At 33.5% G+C, this 13,414-nt stretch overlaps 1 protein-coding gene across 1 annotated transcript; it reads right to left on the reverse strand.

Moving 5' to 3' along the window:
- Positions 1–19: 19 nt before the first annotated feature.
- On the reverse strand, positions 20–3,680 carry LOC139870151 (uncharacterized). Its single transcript, XM_071857997.1, has 10 exons — positions 3,375–3,680; positions 1,868–2,141; positions 1,644–1,782; positions 1,473–1,597; positions 1,306–1,393; positions 1,106–1,223; positions 848–1,011; positions 619–739; positions 241–548; positions 20–107 (listed from the first exon to the last, which is right to left on the reverse strand). The coding sequence occupies exons 1-10, from the start codon at positions 3,678–3,680 to the stop codon at positions 20–22; spliced, it is 1,731 nt and encodes a 576-aa protein (XP_071714098.1).
- Positions 3,681–13,414: the final 9,734 nt, after the last annotated feature.

Here is a 13,414-nt window from a genome sequence, read left to right on the forward strand (position 1 = left end):
TTAATTATGCGGCTCCTTTTTATGCATTCTTCTTCATTTCCTTCTCTTCAACATTTGTTGCTGCAGGGGGCTGGTCATCATCCGAATCAGACGTAGTAACTATGAACCTGTATTTCATGACAACGATGTGTTTAAGCGTGGGCTTCACAATTGATAATAATGGGAGCATTATACAACGGGTGTCTGCCCTTGTATATATGATTCCATATTTCTATATAAGTAGGCTGGGTAATAGGTTACCTCCGGCGGTTCAGACGTTCCAAGTCCTTTGCTGGTGTAGGGATATCAATCTCGCGTTTCAGCCCTTTTGAGGCGGACGATGGGGAGATATTAGTGTGAGTAACTGGTTCAGCAACTGTAGGTACGGTGACGTCCTCGTCACATCCATAGGGTGGGGTTTCGGGAACTGGGTCATCCAAGTACACCTTTATACAATTGAAGCTTTCAAACGTTCCGTGTTCATAGTAAGAGCTAGTCTTTATCAACACGACCTGTGTGGTTCCCAAGAGGTTTGCAAGCACATTCGGCAAAACGGTTGTGCAGGTTTCCTAGATGGATATAAGCATGAACTGTTAGCATGCGCAAACAAACGTACGCGACAAAACTTGTTAAACATACCTCATCTTGTTCAGCCAACAGAACGGGCGCGGTTGTCTGAGTCAGCTGTTCCGCGGTTTCATCAAAGAAAACAACCATGGTCTCAGCAGTCGCGTCTCGGACATCGCATTGTACTCGGAACCTGGGAATGTATAGCGGGCATGTATCAGACAGGCCTCAGTGAAAGGTCAAACAAATGAGATAGATGGTTGGAGTTTGGAACCCACATATAAGTATAGACAATAAATACCTGGTAATCGGCTCAGGCACAATTTTGGCGCAAGATTCACAATAGTAGCCACAAAACTTCCTCGTGATCCCTTTTTTCGCTTTACATATACTGCAGGTTGTGTAATGCCACCCCTTGTTCATGCGGATGTTAACCAGTTCAATTTTACACTTGAAAACGTCACCCTAAAATTTAACCGCAGCAGTTAGTGGTATTATGTGATGGGAAACCCCTGTTGGTGATAACATGAAAACACATTTTCTATTGGAGTGTACTTACCGCACTGTTTTTCCCTTTACGGACCAGCGCCAGGAGATCAGCGAGTGTCCCTTCTTTGGGTGGTGGAAAATGGCGCCCGGAACATAAATCTTCCTGAGTGTCCGAAAACTCAACGCCGCTGTCGAAATTTCCCTTGCTCTTTAATACCAGTTTTAGGTCAACTATGCACATTTGTTGGTAACAAATGAAACCACATATACCTGATTTTGTTGATGAAATCACTGAGATCGGGTATTTGCGTGTCATCCATAATCATGGTCGATGATGTGCTTGACAAAGCCTTTGTACCTGTAAAGGGAGGGTAATAGTAGTTGTTAATGAACATGATATTAGTCGGGGGGCCATTGACGGAAGTGATAAAGCATACCATAGTAGTTTTGTTTCACAGAGACTGAGCTTAAAATGATGCAGTAGCGTGTGTTTGTCGCAGGTTTCCGACCTAGGAAATAAGAGCCCAAGTTTCCCCACAATGTCACCCTGATCCGCTGATCCCTGTTAACAAAGAGGGAGGCTCAACATAAAAGTTTTTAGATGATACCTAAGAATTAAGTTCGCAGAAGCCAAATAGGCAGTCACATGGCCCGTGTACCGTTCGTTCGCTAGTTCAAATTCTAGAGTGGGCGTTCCTTTTTTTGGGTTCTGTGGCGTTCCCACATTCAACACGCATCCAACGACATCTAAAATTCAGAAGTTAGTAGGGGTATCTTGTATAAGCACTTTGACATAAACAGAAATGGAATGTAAATTTTTAAGAAACCCTACCAATCAAATATTTCCCGTCAGTTGCTTCCAAGGATTCAAATGGAATGCAGGCGAAAGGGTGTCGGATGTAGCCCGTTGTACCGGCCGACTGCTGCCTCCTCAAAAAGGTAGACCCCTGCAACTGAATCAAGAACTTGTTGTCCCTCAATATACGGTAACTGTCTCTATTGGGAACGACCTCGAAATTCTTGAGCAAATACACTGAACCTTCCTTGAGCCTAGGTATAAAGCAATGTGCAACAGTGCTTTTGGCGGTCAACTGAATCACGCCTCCCTGTACAACATCCAAGAAATTAAATCATTGGCAGGAAACTGGGGGTCAATATGTGAGCATTCTGATTACTAATATGCATCAACAACTACAAATGAAGAGCATGTATGTGTGGCCAGGAAGTCTAAATATTTATATGCATACATATAGAGAGGTGTAAGTCAACAAAGAATTGTAGAAAATATGCATGAACTATAGGAGGGTGTACTAAATTCAGAAGCCAAAAGGTGCATAAAGTATTATCATCTATGTCAAAAGAATGATGAATTCATTTAAATAAACCACACCAGCATAAAATATACGAAGGTGTATATATGATTATACGGTGACCAAAAAATCAACATCTACGAATGCAGAGGCTTCATTTGTGGGCATCAACTCTAAATATGTATATGCATACATATATAGAGGTGTAAGTGTACAAAGAATTGGATAAAATATACAAAGGAGCCAATTCACAAAGCATGGGTCCAATTCCTAATATATAGATATGTTATACAGTGTTGACACACTTATCAACTACAAATAAAGATATTCATTGTGTATGCAGGCTCTATACAGGGGAGAATTAAATTTAGGAAGGAAAAGATGCTGAAAGTTTTGATATATATGTGTAAAGAAGGCTGAAGTCATACAAAGACTTGTATAAAATATACGGAGGACCAAATTTACAAAACATGGGTCCAATTCCTAATATCTATAGATGTCATACAGTTTTTACAAACTTATCGACTACAAATAAAGAGGTTCATTGTGTATGCATGTACTATACAGGGGTGAATTAAATTTAGAAAGAAAAAGATGCAGCCACTTTTGATATATATGTGTAAAGGAGGTTGGATTCATTTAAAAAAACCACATCAGCATAAAATATACAAAGGGACAAATTTAGAAAACATGGGTCCAATTCATAATATGCATATATATTACACAGTTTTTTACAAACTTTTCAATTACAAACAAAGGGATTCATTGTGCTTGCATCCACTATATAGTGGTCAACTACATTCAGAAAGAGAAAGATGCACACACTATTGACCTTTATGTCTAAAGAAGGATGCATTCATTCAAAAAAACCCAACACACAAAAAGGTATCTCAATTATGATATATGTATCTATTTTAAAGGAGTAGAAGATTATGCAATACCAAATGCACTCAACCACAATGTATGTATGTACATCCCATACACAACTTCAGTATTAAACATCATATACATATACGTAACTTAAATTACACAGAAATTCAAAAACCAAATGTAAGGGGAATTTTGCACCTTCTCATCTGAAGCTATAAAATCCGTGCTGAGGTATTTGTCGTACGCCGAATGCGTATCCCATGTCCTGCAGATCATGACCTTAACAACGGCATCTTCACCTAGCTGCAATTCATGAAGATAAACATACGTTCGTTGACCACCCTGTGCCATGTTGTTTTCAATAGGTAGTTCCATTGCAATGTCAGTTGTTTTTGTATAATGTATAATAATCCAAGATGGATTGTTCTTGCTTTTTGTAATCATACTACTGTAGAGGCTACCCATTTATACACATACATGAAACATGAAACCATGACCTAAACTGAAAATTGTTATTTAATTACGAAAACGAAAGGGCATTTTGAGCAAATTCCGAAATCAATTATAGGGAGTTACAGATCTGAGATTTAATTAAACATATAAAACCCAATTATTTAACGAATTAAATAATGTATGATCACGTCTTTCATGAATCTGAACAGACACTAACCGATTTGGCCGGAAGCTACGGATTTGGCCGGAAGCTTACCTTCAATTGCATGCATGTCGAAAGAAAAGGATTCGTCGATACCGATGAAGGTATGGGGTAACCTTCCGGCGTCCGATCATGTCATTATGGTTGAAGGTTGATTGTGGCGGTTATACAGGAGCCTGGCAAATTTATGGGTTAGAGCCTGAACGACGTGCGTTTTCAAAATAGGGAAGGAAGCGGTTGCCTTTTCGGTTTTAAATATGTTAAATAAATTACCACAACACATTGACTTTAAACAGATATTGGGTGCTTTGACTACGTACATATGTGGCTGCTGACCCAAAAATTTGAAACGTAACAAATTTACCTTTTTTTTAATTAACTCTCATTTACCATGTGGTTAATTGCAGCAAATGGGTAAAAAATTTGGGGTAACTATGTTGATTAAATACCCTAATTTATGACAATAGAAGTCAATTTTTAGATATATATAGATTATAATTATAAATATTAATATTAATCTTACTAGTGAAATGACCCGTGGAATCACGGGTTTGATTAAACAAAATAGTTTAATGATATGTTTTAGGAATTAAGTGAATGTAAATGCTAAAGTCGTTTAGTTTAATGACTCGTAAAACCACGGATTCTGACTAAGGAACTTGTCGTTGTTTTTACAAAATGAATTTTCGCATACATATGTAATGTAATTAATCCCGTAAAGAGAATCCATATTTGAATATTAATATTAATATTATAATAATAATTATAATAATAATAATAATAATAATAATAATAATAATAATAATAATAATAATAATAATAAAGTTTGCTTAAAAATTGAGTATTTTGTTATTTTTAATAATAATTATTACTAATAACAAATGCCTTTTGAACTTTTTTTTTAAAATTATAAAAATTAAATTATATCTTAATCATAATAATTAAATTATAATTAATTGTAAAGATTAAATTTTATTTGTAAATTAAATTGATTTATGATGTCATCCAAGTAGGTTAGATTTTTTTCTATTTTCTTTTTGATTTTTTTCAATAAAGAAAAATGACTATTTATGATGTCATCATTATAGCATTTTAATATTAACTACTATAGATGAAATTTTTTAAAGATAGCCCTAAACTCCTAAAGTCTATCTTTAAATTTTAAGACATGCTTTTTGCACATGTACTTTGATGATAACTGCTCTATTAACTTCTACTTAACCACCCCACTAACTTTTTTTTTCTTGGCGAAAAAAAAGGAAATTATATAAATATGAAACCTTTCATCAATAGATGAAAAGTTAAGACGGTACAAAACTTGAACGAAGCCATAAAACCCCATTGTAAACATGAATTCCTATGCTAAAGGGGCAATTTGCTAGCAATAACAAATTGACCTCTAAACTAATCAATGACTTGGAACGAAAATAAGCCTCTCTAAATATGAACCAAGCTGAGGGGTTTGAACATGCCAAACCATAACTAAAACTTCCATAACACTTCAAATGAAATTCATAGACAAACTCAAACTTGAAAGAGTCATTGTTAAGAGGGAAACCTTATAACAAAAAGCACCCATTTTGCACCATCAGACATATACCAACCCACATCATCACTTTGAAAAAAGATCATTGAACTTTGCCATTTTAACTACCATAATTTCTTGAACCGGGACATAATGAAATTGAATTTGAGTGAAGCCAAATATATCACCTAAAGAACCTGGATAGTATCATAAGTGGCATTTTTAAGAACGCTAACTCCAACAACAAATTGTGCTTCATTACTCAAAAAGCTCAATCTTTCTATCGCATCTTCATAAACCGAAGATTAATTTCTAAATCAACACACCTATGTTTGCATCCTTCCATATCTCAAAACTGTGGCGATCCACTGGAATTCCATGAGGCGAGCCTCATTGTTTAGACGATTTGAGTGGCGTATAATCTTCCTCCATATTTTCAATTAAAACGCCAAAATTGTACAATTCTTCTTTATAAGTTAATATTTTTGACCCGAACCGTTGCTTACCATTTAACCCATTTTTGAAAGAAGAAGATTGTCCAACAACATAGTTAATCTCACTAATAGTATCAAAGATGTCGAAAATATTGGGAACCTCGTCAATCCATTTGGATTTTTTTTTATCTTTGACACTGTTTTCTGACGCAGCCTTTGGTTGGAGAATAAAGTTTTTGATGGCACCTGAACAAACGCACCTTGATTTAATTTCTTCACAGGATTTACGGCAACTACCTTTACCTTGACACTTATCCTAATCTACAGGACAAGCAACGTGAATATCGTTGAGTTTAGAGGCATAGGAGTTTTTAATGTTGGAAGTGGAATTTATTTTTAATGAAGAATTTGCAGGATTTTGAGAAGAAGATACATGGTTTTTTGGATAAAATTGGTGGTGAAACGACTCGTCCTAATTCATAAGGATGAATACAATAACATATGGTACATTGCGAGGTATTTGACCTCTATATGATACATTTTACAAACATTGCAATCGTTTTTAAAAGACAACTTTCATTATAACGATAGTTGACAATATGCATACCATTTTCCAATATATTAAAACTATAAATGACTTAATAATAATCTTGATGACTTCAACGACTCTAATGCAACGTCTTTTGAAATATGCCATGAATGACTCCAAGTAATATATTTAAAATGAGCAAATGCACAGCGGAAGGTTTCTTTAATACTTGAGAATAAACATGCTTAAAAGTGTCAACCAAAAGGTTGGTGAGTTCATTAGTTTATCATAATCAATCGTTTCCATAATTTTAATAGACCACAAGATTTCATTTTCATAGTTAAATGCAGGACCACTCATCTGCAAAAATCATTCATATAGTGAACACCTGGTAACCGACATTAACAAATGCATCTAGAATATCCCCAAATATACAGGTACACTCATCTGTATATAAAATTGAAGTACAAAAGCATCCGTAACCCGGAAGGAACGTGTCAAAATTCATAGATCTATCTTCAGGATTCGCGTCAATTTGGGGGTCTGTTCCCAAATTTTTAGGCTACCAAGCTAAAAAGGGTGATATCCGGTATAATAATTCAAACATAGAATGTAGTTTCAAGTACTTGTGTCTATTTCGTCAAACATTTATAAAAGCAGTGCATGTGTTCTCAGTCCCAAAAATATATATTGCAAAAAGCATTTAAAAAGGGAGCAAATGAAACTCACAATACTGTATTTTGTAGCAATAATGCAAATGAAGGCACTGAACAAGTGCAGATTTAACCTCGGATTCACGAACCTATATTAATTATAATTATATATATATATATATATATATATATATATATATATATATATATATATATATATATATATATATATATATATATTGGTTAATATCTGTCTAACAATTTAGGTCAAGTCATAGTGTATCACAATCCTAATGCTCGAGATTATCATGCAAAAGTCAACAAAAGTCAACTTGATCCAAAATGGCTTCCAAAATCTATACATGTTTATTATATAATTTAAATATAGTCGTTATATGTATTTACATATATTTATCAAATTTTATTAGAGTAATTAATACAAGTCATTTATTAATAAAATTTATATTAAAATTTATATATGATAAAAATATATTTTTATATATCTCAAGTAATAAAATTTATTAAGTTCACTTAATATCATAAAAATATAGTGGTATGTATTATTAATGTAATTATATTACGGGTGGTAAAAATATCTTTGTTTCTCATATTTATTCGATAAAATAATATTGATAATAATAATAATGAGTAAAAGTTGTATTATTTTGTAATAATAATAATAACTAATATTATTCTACTAATAATAATAACAATATTTATATTTACTAATGATGATATTAATTATAATAAAATGATTATTCTAATCATGATAATTTTAATAATAAAGATATTTTTTATTATTAACTATAATAATAATAATATTTTATAAAATAATAATTCTATTCAAAAAGTATAATTTTTAATAATAATAATACTAAAATGATAATAATAATAATGATATTTAATAATAACGATGATATTTCTATTAAAATCATAATTTTAATAAAAATGATAGTTTAAATATTAATGATACTTTTAATAATAATAACGATAAAAATAATAAAATGATAGTTTTAATAAAAATATTAATTATTTTAATAATAATAAAAATATTAATAATAATAATAATAATAATAATAATAATAATATTGATTATTAGATAATAATAATAATAATGACGATAATAACGACGATAACGATAACGATAACGATAGCCATAGCGATAACGATAATAATAATAATAATCATTTTAACAATAATACTTAAAATTATAGATAATTGAATTGACTATATCTTTTAATCCATTCATCGAAACCATACGCTTTCTAAATGAAAAGTTATAGATTTTTCGTCAGCTTTCCAACGACATGCATATCATATACCTTATCTCAGTAACATATGTATCAAATTCATAATTCACTAAAAACTATCTAACGATGAAATTAAGCATACAAGCATGCATGATCATATATATACTCGAGCACTAGTCAGGGAGACACTATTAGTATATAAAAGATAAGATATGAATGCTCACGTATCAATATTGTGATTCAATATTGCAGGAAAGTATGTAGACACAACGGAGATGATAAACACTAGGTTGACCACACGAACAATACCCATGAACCATACCCAAAACCTCCATAGCTATAACCCATAATTTCCTTAGCTCTATCCCGCTCATAAAATCCGTTTTGAAAACACTCAAGCAGAACCTCATCGTAATATTTTATGTATAACTAATACTAATAATACTAATATTAGTACTACTACTAATAATAATTAATAATAATAATATTAATAATAATTATAATTTATATAAATATAGAAAGGTTCGAGAGATAGATGATTGAAATGAATGAATCACAAACTTTAAAACGTTCGATTTATAAGCACTTGACACCACCTACCACACCATGCTATCGCATGGGCGTGAAGGTGTGTGGCCATGCGATCGCATGGCCTCTTGATACAGCTCATAATCGATTAAAAGTTCCTGCCGACACTTTATGTTTATAATATATATATTATTTAATATATAATATATTTAATCTTTAGAATTAATTAAATATTATATTATATTCTCGTGCATAGTTGATTTGTAATTTTAGCACCGATGAATTGTAAGTTGACGCTCGACTTACGTACCGGTTCCAGTTTTTCGAACGTCCTTTCGTACGCTTAGAAAACTTGTACTTTACGTTTCACGACACGTACCTTTATCAATAATTAGACTTATTTCACCAATAATTATACTAATTGAAATGTAACTTATTCATTTAAGTGTTGTGGTCATTTGCTTCTATAATCCAACTTCTCGTTGTTTAATGAAATATATATAATAGTAATATTTTGAATCAAAATGTTTTATGACTAATTAAATATTTATTTTATCACTTTGTAAAATATAAATATATTATCATTTAGAAATATAAAATTAGAAATGTTTATTTAGTAATACAATATTTAGTCTTTCAAAAACTTTTATATTTCAAAGTGATTTTAAAATCATTTACATAATAGAAAATATTATATCCTATAACGTTTACAAATTTCAAAACTTAAATAGATATAGCACTAGCGTTTATTTTAACTTCTCAAACATATTAATTAACACAACTATAACAATCGAATCAAATAAATAAGTGTTACTATCGTTTACTTATCTAACTTGAAAACAAATATATTCCGTATTCATAAACACGTCTTAAGTATATGTCGCAAGTTAATTATATAATTAATTCTAATAATATCTTGTTGTATGTATATATTTATACATATGTCCATTTACAAAATGGTTGTTCGAGAATTGAAGGTTACAGTCCAATGACTAAATAAATGTATGTAACCGTTGATTTACTTAACTTGTCGATATCCAATCATCTAAGTTATTTACACTCCACGTTCTTACTTTCACATAAAATGAAAGCTAAACTAGATATCTTATCAAAGTCACGAGGAAATTATTGTAAAGCATGTATTGGAAATCAAACAGGAATCTTCACTAACCTTTGTCTAGTTCCTGTTAATGACACATTTGTTCTTACTTGTAATTCACTTTACCATTTTCTGAATGTTGTTAAAAAGAACAGATTTCTTAAATCATAATGGACCTCACAACAGAGACCCATAATCATATCACAACGTATCAGATAATTCAATCATTTGATATTATCTTTTTAATTCCGTCGATAAATATATTGTAACAAATACGTTCGTGTAAAATATAAACATCTAATACTTTGTTAACGTTTTCAATTAATACATATATTTTATATATACATATCTATATACACATAAATGTTCGTGAATCGTCGAGCACAGTCAAAGGGTAATTGATTACATGAATATAATTCCAAAACTTTTGAGACTCAGTATTACAGACTTTGGTTATCGTGTCGGAATAATATAAAGATAAAGTTTAAATTTGGTCGGAAATTTCCGGGTTGTCACAGTACCTACCCGTTAAAGAAATTTCGTCCCCGAAATTTAATTGAAAGACGATTCACAGAATTGTGCCTATTGTGTCCGGGAGCGTTCGAAGATGAGGAAGAGAAGATCGACGCGTTTGTGAAAGGATAACCGGAAAGAATCCAAGAAGATATAAGTTCACACGAGCCCGCCTCCATACAACAGGCATGTAGAATGGCTCACAAACTAGTGAACCAGATTGAAGAAAGAATTAAAGAACAGACTGCTGAAGAGGCCAATGTGAAGCAAGTCAAAAGAAAGTGGGAGGAAAACGGTGATAAGAATCACCAATACAACAACAACAGCAATTACAACAATAATCGCAACAACTATCCCAACAATTGCAACATCAATCGCAACTACAACAAACGGCCCAACAACAACAACAACAACAACAATAGCAACTACAACAGTCATCCCAACAACAATAATAACCGCAACAATAACAACAATCAGAAGCAGCTATGCCAAAGGTGTGAAAAGTATCACTCGGGGTTCTGCACCAAATTTTGCAACAAGTGTAAAAGAAATGGTCATAACGCGGCGAAGTGTGAGGTCTACGGACCAGGAGTTAACAGAACGAAAGGAACAAATGGTGTCGGAATGAGTATTGGCGGAGCAAGTAGTGTCGGAGCAAGTTATGCCAATGTAGTTTGTTATAAATGTGGAAAACCGCTCCACATTATTAGAAATTGCCCGAACCAGAAGAACACGAATGGACAAGGCCGCGGAAGAGTTTTTAATATTAATGCGGCAGAGGCACAGGAAGATCCGGAGCTTGTTACGGGTACGTTTCTTATTGAAAATAAATCTGCTTACGTTTTATTTGATTCGGGTGCGGATAGAAGCTATATGAGTAGAGATTTTTGTGCTAAATTAAGTTGCCCATTGACGCCTTTGGATAGTAAATTTTTACTCGAATTAGCAAATGGTAAATTAATTTCAGCAGATAATATATGTCGGAATCGAGAAATTAAACTGGTTAGCGAAACATTTAAGATTGACTTGATACCAGTAGAGTTAGGGAGTTTTGATGTGATAATCGGTATGGACTGGTTGAGAGAAGTGAAAGCAGAGATCGTTTGTTACAAAAATGCATTTCGCATTATACGAGAAAAAGGAAAACCCTTAATGGTGTACGGAGAAAAGAGCAACGCAAAGTTAAATCTTATTAGTAACCTGAAGGCACAAAAACTAATAAGAAATGGTTGCTATGCTGTTCTAGCACACGTCGAGAAAGTGCAAACTGAAGAAAAGAGCATCAATGATGTTCCCGTCGCAAAAGAATTTCCCGATGTATTTCCGAAAGAATTACCGGGATTACCCCCACATCGATCTGTTGAATTTCAAATAGATCTTGTACCAGGAGCTGCACCAATAGCTCGTGCTCCTTACAGACTCGCACCCAGCGAGATGAAAGAATTGCAAAGCCAAATACAAGAACTTTTAGAGTGTGGTTTCATTCGACCAAGCACATCACCGTGGGGAGCTCCTGTTTTGTTTGTCAAGAAGAAAGATGGTACATTCAGGTTGTGTATCGACTACCGAGAGTTGAACAAACTTACCATCAAGAACCGCTACCCACTACCGAGAATCGACGACTTATTTGATCAACTACAAGGCTCGTCTGTTTATTCAAAGATTGACTTACGTTCCGGGTATCATCAAATGCGGGTGAAAGAAGATGATATTCCAAAGACTGCTTTCAGAACACGTTATGGTCATTACGAGTTTATGGTCATGCCGTTTGGTTTAACTAATTCACCAGCTGTGTTCATGGACGTTATGAACCGAGTGTGTGGACCATACCTTGACAAGTTTGTCATTGTTTTCATTGATGATATACTTATTTACTCAAAGAATGACCAAGAACACGGTGAACATTTGAGAAAGGTGTTAGAAGTATTGAGGAAGGAAGAATTGTACGCTAAGTTTTCAAAGTGTGCATTTTGGTTGAAAGAAGTTCAATTCCTCGGTTACATAGTGAACAGAGGAGGTATTAAGGTGGATCCGGCAAAGATAGAAACTGTTGAAAAGTGAGAAACCTCAAAAACTCCGAAACACATACGCCAGTTTTTAGGACTAGCTGGTTACTACAGAAGGTTCATCCAAGACTTTTCCATAATAGCAAAACCCTTGACTGCCTTAACGCATAAAGGGAAGAAATTTGAATGGAAGGATTAACAGGAGAAAGCGTTCCAGTTATTGAAAAAAAAGCTAACTACGGCACCTATATTGTCATTGCCTGAAGGGAATGATGATTTTGTGATTTATTATGACGCATCAAAGGAAGGTCTCGGTTGTGTATTAATGCAATGAACGAAGGTGATTGCTTATGCGTCTAGACAATTGAAGATTCACGAACAAAATTATATGACGCATGATTTGGAATTAGGCGAGGTTGTTTTTGCATTAAAGACTTGGAGGCACTACTTATATGGGGTCAAAAGTATTATATATACCGACCACAAAAGTCTTCAACACATATTTAATCAGAAACAACTGAATATGAGGCAGCGTAGGTGGATTGAATTGTTGAATGATTACGACATTGAGATTCGTTGCCACCCGGGGAAGGCAAATGTTGTAGCCGACGCCTTGAATAGAAAGGACAGAGAACCCATTCGAGTAAAATCTATGAATATAATGATTCACAATAACCTTACTACTCAAATAAAGGAGGCGCAACAAGGAGTTTTAAAAGAGGGAAATTTAAAGGATGAAATACCCAAAGGATTGGAGAAGCATCTTAATATTCGGGAAAACGGAACCCGGTATAGGGCTGAAAGGATTTGCGTACCAAAATTTGGAGATATGAGAGAAATGGTACTTAGAGAAGCTCATAAAACCAGATACTCAATACATCCTGGAACGGGGAAGATGTACAAGGATCTCAAGAAACATTTTTGGTGGCCGGGTATGAAAGCCGATGTTGCTAAATACGTAGGAGAATGTTTGACGTGTTCTAAGGTCAAAGCTGAGCATCAAAAAC

Source organism: Rutidosis leptorrhynchoides, chromosome 10 (genome assembly GCF_046630445.1).
Source record: "Rutidosis leptorrhynchoides isolate AG116_Rl617_1_P2 chromosome 10, CSIRO_AGI_Rlap_v1, whole genome shotgun sequence".
NCBI lineage: Eukaryota > Viridiplantae > Streptophyta > Magnoliopsida > Asterales > Asteraceae > Rutidosis > Rutidosis leptorrhynchoides.